Source organism: Camponotus vicinus, unplaced genomic scaffold, assembly GCF_025532165.1.
Source record: "Camponotus vicinus isolate PSW18456_S1 unplaced genomic scaffold, iyCamVici1.0 SCAF_4, whole genome shotgun sequence".
Classification (NCBI taxonomy): Eukaryota; Metazoa; Arthropoda; class Insecta; order Hymenoptera; family Formicidae; genus Camponotus; species Camponotus vicinus.
Window position 1 is genome coordinate 23,899,010 of NW_028141976.1, and position 22,832 is coordinate 23,921,841.

At 27.7% G+C, this 22,832-nt stretch overlaps 1 protein-coding gene across 2 annotated transcripts in view; it reads right to left on the reverse strand.

Moving 5' to 3' along the window:
* Ethr (ecdysis triggering hormone receptor) overlaps positions 1 to 14,940 on the reverse strand; it is a 42,741-nt gene extending 27,801 nt beyond the window's left edge. Inside the window, exons 1-4 of one of the 2 annotated variants that reach the window (XM_083096558.1) lie at positions 14,517 to 14,940; positions 12,649 to 13,530; positions 12,421 to 12,536; positions 12,114 to 12,276 (exon numbers count right to left, since the gene is read on the reverse strand). In XM_083096558.1, the coding sequence (XP_082952684.1) occupies positions 12,114 to 12,276; positions 12,421 to 12,536; positions 12,649 to 12,727 (358 nt within the window). In that variant the 5' untranslated portion in view covers positions 12,728 to 13,530; positions 14,517 to 14,940. Of the gene's footprint in view, positions 1 to 12,113; positions 12,277 to 12,420; positions 12,537 to 12,648; positions 14,048 to 14,516 lie in introns of those variants that run through there. The other variant, XM_083096557.1, reaches the window with a different exon arrangement.
* Between the last annotated feature and the right edge of the window lie 7,892 nt (positions 14,941 to 22,832).

The following is a 22,832-nucleotide window of genomic DNA, read 5'->3' on the forward strand; positions in this document are numbered from 1 at the left end:
GGAACACTGTTAATAATTTTGATAATTTGGATTGATAATTTTAAGAATATTTGTCTTCTTCTTTTTTATTATCAAACAGAAATAATATAAATAGTATCTAATGATTAATGACTTAAGTTTACATATAATGTTACAATTTTAAAATTCGCGAAATAAAGCAAAGATTATCTCATTTTCTGGTTTTTTACAATCACTTAATTATAAGACTATCAGCTGTTACTTGCTATGCATTCATGGATATGATTAAAAAGAGAGAGAGAGAAAGAGAAAGAACAAGAAATATATATTAATTATCTATAGAAGCAAATTTAATAAAAATATGTGTTTTATCTTTTAATTTTAAAAGAATTTCTAAACTTTTGATCGAGACAATATTTCTAACTTATTTATAATTCGTTTTATTTTCTTTCTTGTTTTCTCGTTGTGTGTCAAACATTATGCTGTAAAAATCGAAAATACAGTGCAAATATAAATACTATTATGTAATACATTTGTACTTGAAACAGCGATGCAATTTCAATATTTTTATATACATATAACATTATATATTTTTCTTTTTAATTACTCAATCGATGCACACATTACAAATTTATTTTAATTTAAATTAAGTTTGACAGAATTTCTTCTAGAATAATAATAGAATTTAAAGAGAATTAATATAATAAATATAATGAGAGATTATATTGTTTTTATCGTGTGTGTCTTCATTAAAGAAATATATGTATTTATTTCATCATTTTCTGGAGCATTTATTATACTTCCTCTCAAAATTTTCTTGAGATTTGCTACAATAAAATAAAATATTTTCTATACTTAGCCTTTGCCTTAATATAAATAAAATGAAGCGATATAAGAATGCACATTTTCTACGAGATATACTTATTCTTTGAGATATTTTGCAAATATCATTCTATGATTTAATTTTCCGTACATTAATCGTGATGTAATTGTAACGGAAAGTCTTTCTTTGTGAAGTCAAAAAGAGGAGTATATAAAATATGATGCATAAAAGATTCTCACATGAAAAATGAAATTATTTAACTACTTTGTTATGAAAAAGAAAGAGAGAAACACGAGATCTGATTCAGTTGATTAAACATCCATAAATAAAAATTTCTTTATACACAGATTTTAAACGAATAAACATTTCACAAATCTTAAACAAATAAAAATAGAGATTAGAAAATGTGATGAGAAAGGATAACGACAAATATATACCACATTTTGTGGATCGTATAAAATAAAATGCAACTTAGTATATTTGTGCTGAAGTTACGAGAAATGCAATATCGTAAATCGCACTGAATTGCAATGACTTCACAATTGCGTTATTTGATCTTTCCCGCAATTCTGGAAATGGTTGTTCAATATTCACGAAATGCATTGCGAAGAACCATGTCATATGTAATCCCTGTGATTGCCTATTGATTCAGAATTCGTATTTATCGAACTTGATTATATTAATCGTATGATTTTGTTTTATTATAAATTCATTTACGTTGCTTTTTATTTTCAAACAAATTGATTTCAAGTCGATCAAAGTTTTATTGAATGGAACAAAAATTCAAATATCTGTATACCATATAAATGATGTATGTATGTAGCATTAATCTTGACAGACGTCAAGATCTAATTTGATTCGTGAGAATCATGAAAATGTCTGTAACTAATAGGTGCTTTTCATTTACATCAAAACTCAGATAAATCTCACTTCTGTCTTCCTTTAACATGAATGTTGAAGAAAGACAGAAGTGAGATTTATCTGAGTTTTGATGTAAATGGAAAGCACCTATTAACGCTTTAATTTTGCATTGTTATTCACTTTTATATCATTTCAAATAAAAAAAGACAACAGAAAAAATACATACTATCGCGTGATGCAGCATTGTTTGTCATCTTCAACCTACTTTGCATATCAGATGCGGCCCAGATGCGCAAATCGAATTTCTATCTATCTATTTTCAGGCGGTTCCGGCTACATAACTTTTGCATCACGTTTCTTTAAACGAGTCTCTTTTTCATGTTCCCCTGTTGCTGTCGTAAATTTTCCTAAAGTTTGTCGGTCATGACCTATTCGTATCTTGGCCCTTTTGGAAGTATTGAAATTCCGAGCGGGCCGTTCTCGTTATCGAAACTACCCACCACTCGGATCGCGAATATAAAAAATACGCTGGATTTTCTGAAAATAAACCTGAAGAAATTCGAATATTCTACAGTTGGTTTTATTTTTTCGTAATCTTCAAGTCAGTTTGCTATTAAAGACAATTATTAATAATATTAAAACTAGCAATTAGATACTTATTTTATATTCGAACAATTTAAAGCTCTCTAAATTCAGTTTAAAAAAATAACAAAAAGAAGTACCTAATTTTTCTGCAAATTTGAAAGAACTTGTCTAATATTTGAACTTAGAGAGAAATTAATTTATATAAAGATATTTAATAAAAATATTTAAAGTAGAAAGTTTGTGAAGGGAATGATGATATTTTATTTTTATATTTTCGCGAAAGAAAACTCAATTTCAAATTGAATCAATTCCGTCGATAAAAGATGGTTTGTTAAATTTGAGACACCGTATATTCGGAATCTAACTAAATGCGTTCATGTTTCGAAGCAATATGTTCGTATGCTGCAATTTAAAGCCGTGGGGCAAAATGTTTCTGAAACTAATATATATTCACATATATACACTTCAACAATCTTCCTATGATACATTCAGTTTGAAACGCGCATACAATAATGAGATGTTCATTTAAAGCAATGTGATAATTATTTGACCGCAATATTACGTTTTATCCTTCGTAGAATTATACCATTGGTTTATATTAAAATAATTAAGATAAAATTAAGATAAAAATTAAAATAGTTTCTTTATGATAAACGTCAAGATTCGAGTCCATCTGTTATAATAATTTGCAATTGTAATTTGTAACTTGTGTAAAATGATAATATTCTTATTAATGATAATATTTATTATAATTTCGCAAACGCAATTATGATGCAATATTTATTCTGCGACTAATATTGCATCATAATTGCGTTTGCGAAAGATTTATTTATATCAATTATATAATAACTTCTCTTTTCTATTCTGTTTTATATTTAAAAAGCAATTAATAAATAATTATAATTTTAATTTATATATATATATATATATATATAAATTAATAATTTAATCGAAAAGAATAGGTAATAATATTTTCTTGACTGGTACTTATTTACTTAATTTCAAATTAAACGCGATACAATTATATGATATTCACACAATTAATCTCATGCGTATTTCTAGATTACTAATTTAATTTGCTTTCTTTAATTTTTAATTCCTTGTAAAATACTGTACTATGTTAAAAATCAAGGAAACAAATGCGAATATTATCGCGTACTGCGTTTATATATACTGTTTAAAATCGCATATTATACAATAATATTTATAGTAAATTATAATTATTAAATTATAATAATTATATAATAATTATAATAAATTATAATTATTCTATGAATAAATCAGTGTTATAGGTTATTACGATTATACTTAATGATTTATAAGTTCTACTTAAGTTCTCACTTTATATTTTTTTCCACCTATTATAAACGGAAAAAAATTGCAATAATTTCTCATAAAATTAAATTTAAGGTCAATCAAATAGCCAGAAATAAACTTAAATAAAATTGTCATAGAATTAAATAGTGAATAGAGATTAACAAGAACAATTTATTCAGATACAATTCGATCTTTCAATTAGTGAACGTTTTGGCGAAAGCTAGTCTCAGAACATATTGGACTCAGGTGTTAACTCGCACATTTATAATTTCGTAAAAAAGGTTAATTGCTGCGGTTTTGTTAATAATATGTATTGTTTGTTTAATTCAGCTATGAAACTATTCATAACGATGGATTTAACAAAAATCTATGTTGTCTTCTACTTATCGAGTTAAATCTCGATGTAACACGTATCTCCGCCGCTTGCCTGTCATGTGACATAATAAGCAAAATGTTTTTTAATTTCATTTACCAACGTCAACATGCATAATAACTGCTTGGTAAATAAAAGTACGACAGTGTTGACTGACAGGGACGTCGCGTAAACAAACGTTTTACTAGGGCGATGGTGCATCAGTTGAAGAGAAATTAAAAAATTATAACGTTATATATTTACATCTTAAACGTTGAAACCAAAAAGTAATTTTAATTTTCGGTGCTACCGATATATTCTGAATTTTTCGAGTTTCGAATGATACAAATAATTTATATAATAAACTAAAGTTTTTTAAAACATTCAAGCCTAAAGATATAAATAGTTTAAGCTGTTCCATTAAAATAGCAAAGATTTTTAAGGCAAATCATATTTTGAATTTGCCTTCTTTCAGATATCGATTCGTTATCTATCGGATTTATTTTCGCGATTGAGCATTCCGTTTATTAACTCTATTGTTTGTTTTTTCTCAAATATCACTTCATTAATGAGACAATCGAAACAATGCGTCGCATTCGAGTAATTCTAAAATCTGTTATTCTACACAATCTTTCAAGCAGATAGGATTTTAGTTTTTGTAGAGATTTATAACATCAGTAACATCTGCTGTTTGTTTTTATTCGATTCCAATGATAAGAGTTAAAACACTTTAATGGCGATATTCATAGATCAAAATAGATTATTTGTAATCTTTCATTATAAATATAATTAATTTTAGATTTGTAAATAAATAATTATTTTAATATTCTCGAATTAAACCCCGCATTTACATAAGTTATTTAATTTTTATTTATTATATTGAGTAATCATTTCGCCGCCAAATAAAGTTCTTAATTTATAAGTAATAAAGTTAATTTATAAGTTTAATAAAAATTCGATTTTAAATGCGCTTTACAGATACGATAATATTTATTTATTTTAAATAAAATTTATTAATATAATTATAACAAATCCAGTTTATGTTGTTTTACGAAATAACTTTGCAAGTACGAATAACAGCAGTTGTATCTTGACAAACTGAGCAATCTAGAGTTAAATATCTTCGATATAAGTATCGACGATACTTTTCTACGACACGAAACTTTCTTTCTAAAGCGATAGATTCACAGCCACAAGTCTGGTTTGCAAAATAAAGCTTACAATAGAGTTAATGTAGAAGAGATAAAGAATACCATAGTATAACAAAACAAATACTATTAAATATATTGGGCTTTCGCTAGAGGCGATATTTATTGACGTGAAATTCCGTCGAGAGTTAAGCCAAATGTTGAAGCGTTTTTGTTCAACATTTACAAAGAATCATTATGAAAGGAACAATTACGAAAAAAAGCATTACGAAGATAGACTGTACTAAAGTATTTGTCCTGATAATGAAGTGCAAATTCTATATTCGCGGTTGCTCCTGCAATGTTGCAATCAGGAAAATTGCACAAATACAGAAAGCAATTACAATTAAATAAAAATATATGGAATGATTAAAAAATATATATTTCATTTTTCTTTACACCTATTTATTTATTTTATTTGTGAAAATAAAAGTTGGAACTACTTTTTAATACATTACGAAAAACAAAACTGTTTTCTTTTGGCGACAGGCTATTTTGTTTATTTTATTATTTATTTTTATTAATTTCTTTGTAAAGAAGCGATCTTAAGTCGACAATTATAAAAAATAATTGCAAATAAATAGTTATGATCTGCAAACATACGAGTAAACAATACATAAGCTTTTCTTAAATACAATTTACTATAAACTTCTCTTTCTCTATTAAATTTGAAATAAGAATTTATAAATACTAATAAATAACAATATCTATTATTTACATTTTTGCAAATTCTTCCTCAAATTGATTCGTTGACCGAGAAGTTTCATTTGCAACAGACAGACAAATCTTGTTTTATGATGACTACGCACTCAGCGGCATTGTGATTCCTCGTGAAGAGTTATAGCGGTCCACAAATCGCCAGCGGTTATTGTCGCGTGAAAGTAAAATTGCATGGAATGTAAATGCCTAGTTGGCCTGAGTGCGAAAAAGATTGGAAAAACGAGGATGTTTCTCACGTGATCTATATTTAGCCTCATACAAACTCGAAATCTCAGTTTTAATTAAACAAGTACGTTATATATAACGATGGATGGAGACTATCTCTTTTATTGCATACTCTGTCTTTCTGTGTCAAGTTTCTATCCTTCTTTCTCCTCTAGAAAATAATATCACGATATGTATGGTAAATATACAAGTTATACTAGTTATTCCAACATTTGAGCATTAAATGTGCGATAAACATCATTTTACGCAAATTATGCAAAATGAGAAATGCAATTTTACGCTCTAGATCCCTGTTGCATTCGCAATCGAGAAATGTTTTGAGTCATAATCTCATAGTTTTGAAACGAAAATATCATACAAAAAGAAAATATTAAAAATTAATGTGTAAAAGTGAACGCGAAATAATTATTTATTCCAAAATCTTATTCTTCATTTTCAAAATAATAATATGATTTGTGTCTACTGATTGAGATACGAAGTACATACATATGAAGCGTTTTGCATTTATCTCGATGTGTCCTACAATTTGTATTGATAAAAAATTGGATCATATTTTTAAAAAATGTGCTTAATCTCGCGTAGAAGGTAATATCTCGTAAAAATGCATATTATGCAAAATCTGTTACTTTCTAACATATTTCTTTTTGAAAATTTATGAAATTTTTATTTAAAATACTTTAACAAACATAATAATGTATATATGACAACCTAGATCAAAAAATTCAATATTTCATGTTACCTAACAGAAAGCACATCATGGAAGAAGAATAAATCATAAATTCATTTATTAATTATATATTATCCAGATATGTATATATAATAACTAACATAAGTGTGTTGCCCGCAATATGAAAAATCTAATTTTTATTTTTATTAACTTTTATTATAATTTCGTTCAACGATTTACATATTTCAAAGCGAAATTTGATTTTGAATTTAAAAAAAATTTGTTTCTAAGAATATGTATCAAAATTTTTTAGTTACGCAAATTAAAATTTCCAATTAAATATAAAATGTTTTGATAAGCAACTTGTAAACGCAGATATATATATATATATATATATATATATATATATATATATATTACATATGTATATACATATTACATATATACTTCTCTTTCAATTTTAGTGACAAAACATGTCAAAATTTTGACACGTATCTTGTTTCACAAAAATTTCGTACTGATAGTAACCCGATAAATTCGTCGATACTACAATGATATTTTATTTTATGAAAGAGAGGAATTGCGTATATATCGCGCTTCCACAAGTTGTTCCAACATTGACACGTTTGAATACTTGTCGATGTGAAACAAAGCTTTTATTAGTCATAGCACCTTTTTCATCTACTATTAAATGAATCGCACCTTATTTCCTTGTCATTATTATTATGTTCATTAGAAAACGGTTGTTCGATAATTTACAATTCAGTGTCGGTCATTAGTCAATGTCTGAAGAATAAAGGAAATTTTCATACAGTCTTTATCACAGACGTTTAACGAAAAGTAATTATTATAATAATTATCAATGTTTTGTGTTTAAAATTGCTTTAATTGAATGTAATTAATGTAATTTTAATATTGCATGCCAAATGAATATTTAATGTAATTTTAATATTGCCAAAAATAAATAAAACTTGAATTGTATGTAAAAATATTAAATATTTTTAAAACGTATGTCATTTAAAAATATTTGTTATTTTATTCGTGACCAAGATATTTTTATGTTTAATTTTGATGTTTAATTTGTACTGTCAGTCTGTTATATTTTTCATATTTTTTTATTTCTAAATACAATAAAACAAAAATTTAACAGATAAATGCAGTTAAACGAACATCCTGTTTACTAGACATCATAAAAACGTAAACTCTACAAATATAAAAACTATAAATCATTAAAAAATTAATATTTTTAAAGTTTTTGTCAAACACTAATGTTTATTAATATTATATAACTACAAATTCTTAATTATTTCTTAACTAATGAAATTAAAATCATGCGCCCAGACAAATATTAATTAAAGAACGTTCGCCGAAAATCAAAAGCAAATCTATGTTTATAACAAATTCATAATGCCGAAATTAATGATTCCGAACAGAATCATTGGATCTGAAAGAATTGAATATCAAAAAATTTAATTAGAATTTTACGGACACGCACATGGATAATCGCGACACCACTATAATGATTTATCATGTATTTTTCAAGCTGGAAAAAAAGTGCAAGGAAACTTTTCATTTTTTAAGTGAAATATCCCTATTCTGATCATAATGTCGTAAGATATTTTACATTGCAATAAACGTTGCATGGCCTCGACCGTGAGATCAGGCAGCGTCTTTCTAAAGGAATGTCGAGCGCGAGAAAGGTATGTCGATGTTCTCGGAGAAAGGGACAGGCAACGCCGTATGCGCCTCATAAAAGCCAGACGCGCCTAAATGCTATCCCCCTCTTTGCACCACACCCCATCTGGACCACCGTTGCGCGACCCTTCACAGCAAACGCATCTCGTATAATCCATAGAGATCCCTCACGACATTCTCGCTACTCACTGGTTGATTCAACCTCGACTTCACCACCGGCAACTACCTCCCTCCGCGTATCGCTCTTTCTTGCACTTCTTCATATGAAAGAGAAGGATCGGAAAGTCGATATATAGACAGACGCTCGTAAGGAATTGTAAGCCGGAAGAATCTTTCGTCTCTGCAACGCCATATGGTACCAACGGTTTACGAGCACGGATATCTTGATGTTCGTTGGTGGCGAACGTTATTCGACATGTAAATAAAATGTGTCGTTTGTAAAGAAATTGATAATAAAAAGTAGTCAATTATACTTGTATTTGAAATTGGGATCTTTTAATGTAAAGTCTCTTGAAAAATCATTGAAAAATGATATTACGTTTAAGTATATAACGATTTTCTAACGAGAGACATTATATTTTGTAAATAATAAGATAATTCTCCATTTTTTCTTTTATCTCATTTCCTATGATTAATTTTTACTGAACGTAATAAAAAAAATAAGAAAGTTATTTGATTCCTAGAATAATTTTTAATAATTACATAAAAAAAAAGTAATATTAAATTAACAGAAGACTTGCAATTAGATTATTTTAATATTTTCACGTCATTATTATGAACAAAGAAAACAATAAATTTTAGTGATCTCTCACTAATGATACCAGTATCATAAAAAATCACAGCAATTTAAATAAAAAAAAATAAATAAAAAATATTAAATCATCAGTTTGTCGTCTATCTTATAATTTATCAAAATTTATTTTTAAGTCTTTCATTTTATTTTTCAATTAAATATAAAAGATTTAGAAAGATAAAAAATATTATTATAAATATCAAAAAATATATTATAAATATTTTCAACTTCAATTTCAGATATTATAAATTTTATAATTTATTTATTAATAAATCATTATTCTTTATTAAAGTCCATATTAAACTTTTTCGGTGTGTAATTTACACCACGATCCAATTGTATTATGATATTACAATATTCTTGCAAACCAGAATCAAAAATTGTTATCGTTTTAATTAATATAAGGAGCAGTAACAGCTTATAAAGAATATGAATTTAATTATTAGCAATATCCATTAGCGTAGCTATTGTTAATAATAATGCATTGTTTAGGATTTTCAACAGTACATGTGAAGATATTTCACATTTGTTCGCGATTAACTTTACGCAGTAAGCGAGAGCAAAACTATTTTTGTCGACGGCACTTTTCTCTCGAATTTTTCGCGCTTTCATATTAAACTCGTAAAAGTTTAAGTAGAGTAGTACCATTAACCGTATGCTGTTCAAATTTCCAAATTTCTTTCTATATATGTATACTATATATGTATTCTATACATGTATCCTATATATGTATTCTATATATGTATACTATATATGTATTCTATATATGTATCCAAATTTCTTTCTATATATGTAAATGATATAGATTATTAAAAAGCACTAACTAGATCAATCCATTTCATATAACGATTATCGATTTTTTAAAAGTAATCAGAGCTAATTAGCTAGATTAATTATTTTATTAAATATAACTTAATAATAAGTATAAATTAAACATAATAAAATAGATAAAAGTAAGAATCAGTAATAATTATATAAAAAATTATTTAACCAACATTATATGTTCTACATTTTAAAAATACATGATTTATTATATATATTAAAATCAGTATAAAATTGTATTACTCTTTATATTTTTTATACATGAAAAAAGATTTTATATAGAAAAAAGCAAATTATATCCCACTATTAATATAAAATATGTAAAAACTATATATTTTGTAGTGTAATAAATATTTAACAATAAATAATCATATTAAAAAATAAAAAAATTGAATATTAATTCGATTATTAATTAATCGTGAATCTCAATTATCGTAGCAATATTTAATGAAATATTTTAATGGAACATTTTGTATGCTAAAATAATTCCTATCGCGCTCATCAAAAATCGCGCAGCATTATTTCAAGTGAATAATATGATCAGCTCGCAAGATGAGTGGAATAAGATCGGATTAGATTTAATGTCTATCTGCCGAGTTTGCAATTTAATCGCAGATCGTTCAGCGCGCACCGATAAATCGGTTTGTAATTTATGACAATAGTAGGAGATACGCTACGAAAACTTCTTCTTTTTTTTTCAACGATTCAATAATGATGAAACGAAAGCAGATATCTTCTATAAATTCGAAAAGTTCATAATGCTTTTGTGATGTAACGATGACATTGTCGTGCACTTTGGATAAAAGCCCGTGTTCATCGTTCTATCGCGCTATGAGACAAATTAACGCGAACTAGTTCTCTCTTGGATAGCGTCCAACGATATTAACGTTCAAATTGCATGACTAAGAAACTCGTACATTTTTCTTACTTCGTAAATGATATGTAGGCTTATCAATAATGTTGCGGCAATGTTAACAAATTTTAATAACGAAATTTCATATGTATTATGAAATATGAGTATCAATGAGCAGCTCTAGTACTTTTTTCAATTAAAAATTAATTAAAAGATAATAATTGCCGTGATATGGTTATTTTAATAACTCATTTATGAGTTATCATATCAACATATCATATTAATATGCATATTCTCACTAACATATTCTCACTATAAGATGCTTCGATCTGATTCATCAGATCGGAACATCTTATAAGTAATGATTTGTGTGAGAAGCATAAATATAAAAATTCGTAATATCAAAGATTTTTAAGATCAAAGATATTTATATGTAGAAATGAGCTTCTCTATTGAAATACAGATCGAATAAATGTGAAAATTTGCGATACTAATAAGATTTAAAGTAAGATTCAAAATATGTAGAAATAAAAAAATTTATATAAATATAAAAAAACACAAACTCACGTGGCAAAGATTTGTGAAATTAAAGGTATTCACGAAAATATAAGCATTTACATTGAAGCAAAAATTCGCGATACTGAAAGAAATTCAAAATATGCATTATTATTTGTATTACATACCAAATATGTACATATAGTATGGCTAGTATCTGAGACAAAAATGGAATAAAAATTCATATAAATACATAATTTGTTGTTGATAGTAATTTAACAAATAATAGTTACATAAATAGCTAGACCATTTTTTAAAAAAATAATTGACAGATTAAATGAATTTTTCTTTATACAAAATTAAAATTTTTTATTAAAGCTGTATGAATTGTTTTTAGTTCTTTGGCTACATAGTATAAAAAAAAAGAATTATCTGTTTCTATAAACAGGAAATTGACATGCGATCACAAATAGAAATCTCGGTGTGCTCTACGTATTCGAGTTCTCATGACGCAATAGCAACATGCGTGTTTGTTAACGAACCGCGTATGAGTTCGCTAGATGGAAAGGCGCGATGCGCGTATAGTGTGCTTATTAAAACATATATGTACATACATCCGTTCAGGAAATATGTGGCCTCCAGTATTTTTGGATTTAACCGATCGACAGACATCATCGCGTCGTATCCATGTCGGTCGAGGAGATAGAAATAGAAATATATACATCACAAAGCGTCATGCTTTCGCGCAAATCGGACTTACACATATGCTTGCCAAGGGGCCAGATTTGCGGTCCTGCATTCACTTCCATTAAGACAGTAGGCGTGCAAATCACAAGGACGCAGAGATCGGCAACGCTCAGATTCACCAGAAAGATGTTTGTGCTGTTTCTCATGTCCTTACCCCGCAGCACGACTAACGGCACCTGAGGATATTACACTGGGAGCTACAGCGGTTCCGGACAGAGATTGGTTACATTGATAGCGATATGAAAATCGCGGCAAATGACTATGAACAATATGTAACTTCTTTGACGTTCTGATAACGATTTAAAAATCTTAAAAATTACCATCAAATTTCCTATTATGCCCAAGACCATCACAATAATGCAGGCTATCATCGAAGTGGTTCTGATATAGGCGGGCAGCATGTACAGCGCGGAAGTGGCGTTCTCCGGCTCGATTACTAGAATCATGCGCGAAATACTTAAGATCTCTCTAGATACATTTTACACGGATATTCCAAAAATTCATAATTAATGTGTCGTTTTCAAAGCACTATAGTCTCTATAAATTACCTGAGAATCCATCGAGCGCACTATTGCCAATCGCCGTTGTGTAATAGGACGAATTCAATTCACAAGCAACGGTAGACATTGTTGTTGACAAATTTTTTTTCTATTTTTTTTATATGTATAAGCGCGAAATTGAAATGTGGCGCAACTTCCTCTACCTTCTCGTCCGTCAACCTCGTCTTTTTCCACTTTTCAGGCCAGCTGCTACCACTAAATCCCCTCGCGATCACGTACACTCGTGTACACTCAAATAAGTTTACGCTATCACGTACTTCCACTTTCCGGTGGTTCGCCGTGCTTCCCAATTAAGTTACATATTTACAAGTCTTACATGTAAGAGCGGATCGCGCAGAGCACCGTCACGTCGATTTCCCTCTTGCGTTTTCGTAGATGGAATTTCAATTTTACGTCGGCAATACTTTTGAGCCGTATCGCCGCAACGACTCTTGTGGTCAGAATTTCGAGAGATTGCCGAGTGTCGAAATACAACCCGAGAAAATCCATTAGGAATCGCATTAGGAGTCGTGAGGACACGATGTTTTGCGTCGCGAATCTCGCTCGTTGTTTTCGCGAGTGATTTTAAGGTAATTTTCACTTTAATCGAGCCGAAAATGTTAAGTGACATCATAAAGTCTCTCGTCGCGATACGTTCACCATTAATTACCTCGATGCGGGAAGAGCTCTCAAAGAGATCGCGAGAAATAGCTTCGCTTCGCGAAACATCCTGATTGGCTTCGTCACTTAAAAGGAGATTCCATTTAACGTCTCGATTGAATAGCAGATAGTAAGAATGTCAATTTACGAAAAGCTCCGAACAAATGTTTATCTACTTTTCGACTAGGAACTTCTGGGAACTTGGATATTTTACGTCTTCATGCGTCTTCACTGCTTAAAATTTAAAATTACTTTCTTGCCTTTACATTAATTTTCTTATTTATTAGACATAGTTTTGTGGTTTTCTTATTCAAGACTCGATTTATTTATCTGTAAGTTGACCGTGCGAATGAATAAATTTGCACATCTTTATTCCAAAAGCAATTTATATCCATGAAAATTTAACAGAAAATAATATAAATACTGTCAATCTAGTAAATAAGCCAATATTCGAGTTCGATATTTTTTCATTACCTTGATAGAAAATTTATAATATATTATGGAATTCTACTTTCAATACTCCGTGCAATTTTTTACAATAAATTTTAGATGAATTGGCAAGACGAGAGTAACGTCTATAGCAATGCTCAGTGTAGCAACGCTCGAGTTTTCGAAAAGAATCATTGAGTCATTGAAGAGAGCACGCTCGGAATAGTTGCCATCCAATTTCAAATGGACAGCTTCGTATGTTTTGATGTTAGCAGATGTGCCATTATCACGTAAACATTCAAAATCAAGAAAATGCTCTTTCAACCATCACACGCGTTTCGATTGTGCATTTCATAATTCCGTAATTTCTTTAACAGAATTTTGTTTCACATTATTTAGCAAAAATTTTAGTTTCAAATTTATCGTATCAAAGTATCGATGTTCGCGGAATAATTTAAAACAACTTTGTTTGGAATTAGTAAAACAATTGTTCCAACAATTTGTCAAAAGAATTAAGTTTAATGAATTGCTGATTTTATTTAGATTTTATTTACATAGATATAAACGATCAAGTATTCTTGCATTTTCTTATATACGAAACTTTAAACCATAATCGATTCGATTGAATTAACGACAATTCAATTTTTCACAGATAATCGATAATCTATATATATTTTCGATTTTATCTCGACAGAATTTAATTTTGATCAAGTGCGTCACTCGCCGTCATTTGGGTTTCCTGAAATTAAGTTTGATTTATTTCGATTTAATTAATCGCATCAACGTACTTCATCCTGATTGCATCGTATTGAATGATCATTCTTAATTTTGTTACGAACGAATCCATGATTAGAAATTCCTAAACTTCAGCGCGCGATTCACGTTAAACGTCACATAATATAATGTCTTAAATATCTTTTTATTCGGATTGCCTCTCTATGCCTTCGCAAATAGCTCGAAATATATGTTTAATAGCACATTATTTCGTGCTTTCTATGCGCACTGATAACTAAAAAAATGTTGATCTAACCAATATCGCAGTCACGTGATACATTCACTTTTTGTCACCTTTTGTCACCTGTCGAGTTACATGTGTTTAAGCTGAACCCGAACCGTGGCGTGCAAATAGTGCCGGTAAACTGAATGGGACACGGAACTCAACCCGCCATAAACTCTCGAACGCTCTCCCTATCATAGAGAGCATGCGCATTCTCTTTCCCTTATTATGGTATTTTTTTCATCCCGATCACACTTACTTATCTGTGACAATTATAAAAAAATTTTGTTCCTTCTTAAATATACATATAATTTAATTTGATTATATTTAAAACAATATTTAATTTGAAAAGAACTTATTATTTTATAATAATCATTTTATTCTCGTAAATTTGCAACATTAATATATTTTAATTGAATATGTGTTATTTTATAACAAAGCTTATATTATCATACTTTATTACGATGTAATTTTAATATCAACTTTATTGAATGAAAAGTTGATTTCCTACGTAATTTGTAGTCTAATTAAAACTAAAAAGTTACAATAATATCTGTTTAAATGAGAAGTTCATTCAATACATTATGTTTAATGTATCTCTTAATGTATCTCTATATTAAATCTGCCATTGGTTATATATCTATTTGATGTAATTAAATAATTAATATAATTAATTGATATAATTAATTAATTTAAATTTTCTTTCTGCTCTTGAATACTAATAAATCAAAATAATCACTAAATTCGTGTAATATTTTATTATTTTATCGTAGTTGTTTGCTGACATTTGGTCATTTCGTATACTTTGTCTTTTTATGGAAAGAGAAAGGGCATTGTACTCAATTGTATCACCGATAAGAGAAAACGTGTCTCGAATTACTTATGATAAATCCAGTGTATACATTACGTGACTCTGACAAACGTAAAACGTGAAGATACTGACCATATGCATGATCATATTCTTGATCCATTCTTGGTTTTATCAAATCATGAATATTAGTAATATAACAATTTAATAATGGAATTATTATTAATATAATATTTAAACTGAGATAATATTGTATTTTTGCTTTTAAAGTATTAATTTTAAATTTATTTGAACATTTTTTAAATTAAAAAATTATATTTATATTCTTTATATATATATATATATATATATATATATATATATATATATATATATAATATTATGAAAATACAGTGTATTGTTTAAACATAATATTATTATTGATAAGAGAATTTATATATATCGGGAAATAAATTTTATAAAAAATAGTTCTTTATTTTTTTCTTTTCTCTCTCTTATATTTCTTTCTTTCTATTTTTCATATTAACCCTTTTATGGTGTGGATTAGTGATGATTATAGTAAAGCATGAAAGAAGCGGCAATAGACACAAGTCTTTATTAAGAATCAAGCGCATACCATTTACTTTTCTCGTTGGTTCTCTCCATCTATATTATAATTCATTTGAAACATTCATGTTCCTCTCTTTAATAAAAATATAATCAATGTTATTAAAGCTGATTTATATTTTATATTAATAACAAATGGTTGATGCGCATTGGTTAAAATTTTCTCAATTTTAAAATTTCTAAATTTATTTAATTATATATTTAAACAAACAAGACATATAACAATATGCAAGGTGACAGCACAACAAATATTGCATAAAATATTGTACATAAGATATTCCAGAAATTTTTATTTAATCTTTTCTAGAGATAAATTTATTTGTCAAATTATATTTTTTATTAATAAAAAATGAATTAGTATTTTGTATCTAACAATTACGAACAGATGTGACGACGATATAAAAAATTGTAAGAGAAAACTTTATAACTAAAAGAACTGCAATAGTTCTGAAATATTTTATGTGTAAATAATATCTCATTCATTTTATATTTCTGATTAATTTAACGGAAATAATATGTACATACATACATATATATATATATATATATATATATATATATATATATATGTACGTATGTATGTACATATTATTTCCGTTAAATTAATCAGAAATATAAAATGAGACTGTTTATTATACCAATTTTCGCTCTCTAATTAATATAGACTAATTATTTTTCACGAAAGTTTAAATAAAATTACAAGTAAACTGTTTCTCCTCTTCTATGCATTTCGAGATAAACACTTTCAAATTCGAAACATCATGAAATTGTTATTTCTGTCGCTTTAGAATAATATCTTTATACAAAAATGATACACAAAAAACAATAGATCAAATCTATAATCTATAATCTATAATCTATAATAAATCTATAATCTTAGTAGTTAATAAAATTTATATTTATAATTGCGTTTAGCTAAAGAAATTTTAGCTAAAATTAATCTTTAAATATGATATTCAATATATGACTCTTGAAAGGCAATTGATACTTTGACGTCATGTATATATGTAATCATGATTTAGCTAAGAGAAACTAGTATAAAACTCGTTTCACAACATAGTCTTGAGTTCTCTTTCACGGTTGAACAATCAATTCATAAGGAAGAATTGCAATAATCTTTTGCTTTTTAATATAGGAAAATTGAGCGAGTGATAAAAATAAGGTTTTTCTAAATTACATCAAAAAGTGCATTTACCTCTTATAAAAATTTATAAAATTAACATATATATAAATTTTATGAAATTTGTAGAACTATAAAAATTTTTCATATATTATTCATATATTATTTATGTTATATATTTCATAAATTTTTCATATGTTATCCTTCTGCCACCTTTCGTTAATATTATTTATATATTTTATAAGAGATTTTCTATTGCCTATTATTATTATTCAAAACATTTATTTATTTCTCAAAAAATTAGTAAATTATTGTAAGAAAATTTAGAAATTATCATCAAAAAAATATTTACAAAAAACTTATTAAAACTATAAGAAATTGTTACATGATATTATTTTCTCTCACCACCTTTTTTCTATTATATTAATTACTTTTATAAATCTGTTTACATAAATATATTCCATCCAGCATTTACGTATAAAATTGCACATGCAAATAATCATCATGAATAATTGGTTTGCTTGGCTGTAGTATAAGTTCATTCAATGCTTAAATTGTATAAATCAAGCTTCCTATCGGTCATTTACATTTACAATTTAGTGCATACACTAGCTTCATGTTCAATCGACTCAACTTTGCAAACCTAGCCTTTCCAAACGTACACAGCTTTTCCAGACGTACATGTGTGTGAACTAATATTGTCGAACTTGCGCGCGATTAGCTGAGGATTTAGCGATATATACAGATCAAACATTGAATGTATAGTACATTGTCGATGTAGCAGCAATATGTTATGACAGCAATATGTTATGACGTTACAATATTGACGCATAACGGATATTTCTTATCAAAACTTCGGACTGACCCATTTTCTCATTTCTCTAAAATTTTCAGCTTTGATATTTTCGTATATAGTATCTATGAATCAATCATTTTATTTCTTCTACTGTTATAGATGAGCAACTAAAAAATTTGGTATAAATTCTACATACAATAAAGAATCATCTTGACACACGAAAGAATATTAATGTATAAAATTTAATATCTAATCAAAATATATAGTTAAAAAAGTGTTAAAGTTAAAATTAACTTTTTTATTTTTAAACTACATTTGAATCGAAATGAAATTATAAAATTAGTTTTTCTTCTGAGTACATTTACAAACATTTTGTCAATTACATTTATATTTTATATTTTCTCGAAAATTATTTAAATATTAGTAATATAAAACCGACATATTTCATATGCATTATTATGTCTGTAGTATCATAATTATAATTTTTAATGGATTTTGAAATAATCATAATACTGGTTTTATCTTATACATAATAATTCACATCACATCTTTGCTGATATAATGTTATATCCAGGATCTAAAATTTAATCAGTGTCGTGGTCATGTCTCATAAGCTATCATATCAACGTTAGCAGATTTTATTCATCGATACGTCAATACAGAAAGACGTTAATGACGTTCGCGCACCTAAACTAGGTCGCGTAATCAACGATGCCAAATTCATGGGAGAAATTTGCCAGTAGTTCGCGAGTTCGCAGTGTGTGTGATACTCATGGGTTTTACCTCCCGTCACGATAACAATAAACCATTTTCCAAATAGTTTCGCACAATTGTTTCAAACATCGCAGAGACTAGAGAAACGTTTTTTGCAATAGAAGTCGATGCGATTCGATACATTTTCATAATATATTAAATTCATTAGTTATAATTCATTTTTAAATGTTCATCATCATTAATTATTACCTTTTGCCTCACTCCGCGAACGAAATGCTTGACGTATAAAGGATATTAGAATAGTCTTATTTTCATTAGTAATTACTCTATTTTATAGCGATATCTTCTAAAGATAAAAAAAATGTGAAAGAAATTATCTCTTTTAATTTCGAGCTTTCATTTTTTGGTTTTATCTGCTAGTTATTTGAATTTTTGTTATATAAGTACTTGAGTTATATGTATCGATGATGTACTTACAATTGATGAATATGTATCTGCACTTGATTGATGAAACGTGGGAACACTTCAACAAAACCACCTGTCAGATATTGCATCGTTTGTTTGTAATATAGTTTAGTTGTTTGTGTAACTGCGCTGTAATATACAAAATAAATTTTTTAAAATTATCAGTAAATAAGATAAAATTGTATTACAATTATGACACATATAGTGATTTATTATTTATTTCGCATTAATCGATGTAAAATAATGTAAATTAATAGTGAAAAGCTTTCAAACAATAATTCACTTAAAATGTTATTCGCTTTTATTCCAAATATTTCAGTCCATATTGGATACAATATTTGAGGCACATCATACATCAATCATTATTCAAATATTTAACATTATCTCATTGAGTAAACGATAATATGCATTGCTCTTACGATATTTTACACCTATTTGTAATTCTCGCCCATGAGGTCGGAGAGATGAATGAGCGCATGTTTATTCGCGACGAATACAGCATTCTATTTATGCCGATCGCCTAGTCAATCAATCTTAGCATTGCCACTTGAATGGTCGCTGAATAATACGTAGGTGTATAACGGGGAGAGACTCAATTTCTCCATATTGGGTCACGCGCATGCAACACTCCGATCTCATGCGCTTCTACGGCTGAGAAGATTCATTATTCTTGCTAAACGACTTGAAAATTTTTCTATCCACGTATATAAATTTAGAATAGATGCGCTGACGGCTAAAGAAAAGATTACAAAGCTCGCGACGCGACCTGATTATGCCGAGCATAAGAAAGTGTCAATGCAACAGTTATAAATGACGGCGAATGTAATTCAACGGTTTATTCATTAATCTCATTTGATGTTGTAACGTTTAATGATAAAGCATATTCCATCATTAGAACAAAGATAGTTCAGAGCAAAAAAAATAAAATATATTCTTACAAGATTTACTACTTTGTGATAATAATTCACTTTATTTAAATTTGAAATCTCTTGAATATAATATCTAAAGTTAACATATAAATTCTAAACTAACATCACATTATTCCATAATGAATATGCAAATATGAACCTTCTATTGTAAAAGATCTATTTAATTCATTCAATTTAATCTAGTCTAAATATTTTATTAAACATCTAGAGCTTTAAATAGATTCATAGTGAAGCTACTGATAGCCAAAGCACTTGCTACTTTTTCCTCGAAAGTTTGTATTACAAAATCTAGGCCAGTTCTCGCGTTTCCAGTCGATTACGGATAAACTCTCACGGGCATTCGTCAGTGTTAACGTCACGGGTGAAACCAGAAATGTCGCAGAAGCGTTACTCACATTGATCTTTACATATGTGTGAAAACGGAAATTTACAATATAAATCGCGATAGATGATTCCGCATCTATCTGTCTCGCCGTAATCTCATCCTAGAATCATGTTATATCTAACAATAAAAAGAGACTGTATGTGTATATAAGTATCTTTTTTAATATAGTTTTTTAACTAATTAATAAAATTAATCAAAAGATTATATTATTCTTTATAAAATTTGAAGAAAATTTTTTTTATGAAATTCTTTCTAACGAAAATTTTTATATTCTCAAGAAAATTATCATTTATCTCAATTTTTTAAATATTTATTTAATATAAATATATAATAATTATTTAAAAAAAAAACAATTTTCTGTAATATTATTTTCTATTAATATTGTAATAATTTATGTATGTGTCCCGAATCTGTCCTGTCGATATGGTATTTCTAACATGTCTTGAAACATATGGCATAGGATAGATAAATATTGAACGAAACATCAAAGCTAAAAACAGTGACTATAACTTACCAACGTCGGCGATATCTCGATCAAGGAAAATTATTCGTAATGATGACTAAAAAGAAAGATGGCAATGACTTGACGATAACTTGACAAAAGATGTTTATGCAAGAAAATGTTTACGAAATAACAATCACGACAAAATGATTCGTATTCTTGAGAAGAAAAATGGAAGTTTGTTACTTTTTAAATTAAAAATTCTTAAGATAACATTTGCCCAAAATTGATTAAATTATTTCTTTTATGTTATGTACATATATAAATTTTTTTATTTATGTTCGTATTTGTTGGAAAACAAAACAAAATTATCAAAAAAGTCTGATCGAGGAAAAATTAAATTTAATTACAAAAATGTATTATGTACATATATCTCTCTCTGTCTATATGTGATTAATTATGAAAATAACTATATCAACTTAATGCGTAATGTATTGTGGATGTGAAATTTCATGTACTTGCAGGTATCTTCGTTAAAAAAAGCTACATTTCAGATATCAGAATAAGTAAATTTAGAAAATGTATCTAATCTATATTTTCTATACTATGTTTCCTATACTATATTTCCAATATCAAAATATTATAAATTTAGTACTCAATTCGAGTTTGAAATGTACGTAAGATAAAATGAAACAATTGGAATAATAAAATAAATAAGATTGATTTTTCGACAAGAGATTATTAATACCTGCAAAATCATAAGAACAATAAATATTTATTCAACAGTCGAGAAAATCATTAAAAAAACAAAATTTATCAAAACTATAAGAAATATTAATCTTATCACTAAAAATCATCGCTTTGTCTCAATTTGTGTTATTCAAGAGTCTCAGTTACGCCACTTGACCCGACAATGATTTTGACATAATAATATTGGGATATGCTGCTAAAATAAACCCTTTTAAACCCAAACGTAACATGAGAGTAAAATGGAGTTTGCTGGAAAACACAAGCAAGATGAGTAAATTTTCCATCGTGTTTTCTGTCATGCCTTTTTCTCTCCTCTGTACTCGCATATATTTTACAAAATCCAACATGAAGCTACTCGACAACGACCTATCCAAGAATTTATCGAACGCCCAACAACTAAAGATGGATGAAAATGGCAGATTGTATCTGTACTACCTAACAACGACTGAAAAATGTAAGGATGTTTGAGATACGAAAAATCTCGCGGACGTCTCTCCCTTTTAAAAGTCCATCAGTGTTATTGTTGGTCTTGCGCCAACGTAAGTAATGGCCGACGTGGTGCAAATATATCTTTCCGCACTTTTTCTTATTTGTCTTTTTGAAATGCAGAGATTGATTCGTTTGCGTATGTCCTGTTGAGAGAATTACGGCTCGATCACAGTGCATGTCTATTTTATTAATGTTATGGATCCCTTGCGTAGATATGTTTTATCTGCGCGACCGTTTATGGTCAAAACATTATTATGTTTGAATTATTTCCTCATATGCAAAATAAACATTCGTTAAGTTTTACATGTCACTTTTTTAATTGTTAAACCGTTAATGTCGATTTATTGATTTGACAATAAATTTTTGTAAATATTTTATAAGAATATCATATGGAAGAGATCTCATATTGTATGCTTTAATATCTAATATGCTGCTTGTTTTGAGAAACTTGTAAAATTTAAAGATATAAAAAATATAAAAATAATTATCTTATTATAATTTATAAAAATTATAATAATTTTGAAAGAGAAATTATACGTACAAAATCTTTTAATTTTTATAACACACATTACTTTCACAAGCAATCAAAATTATTTAATTGCT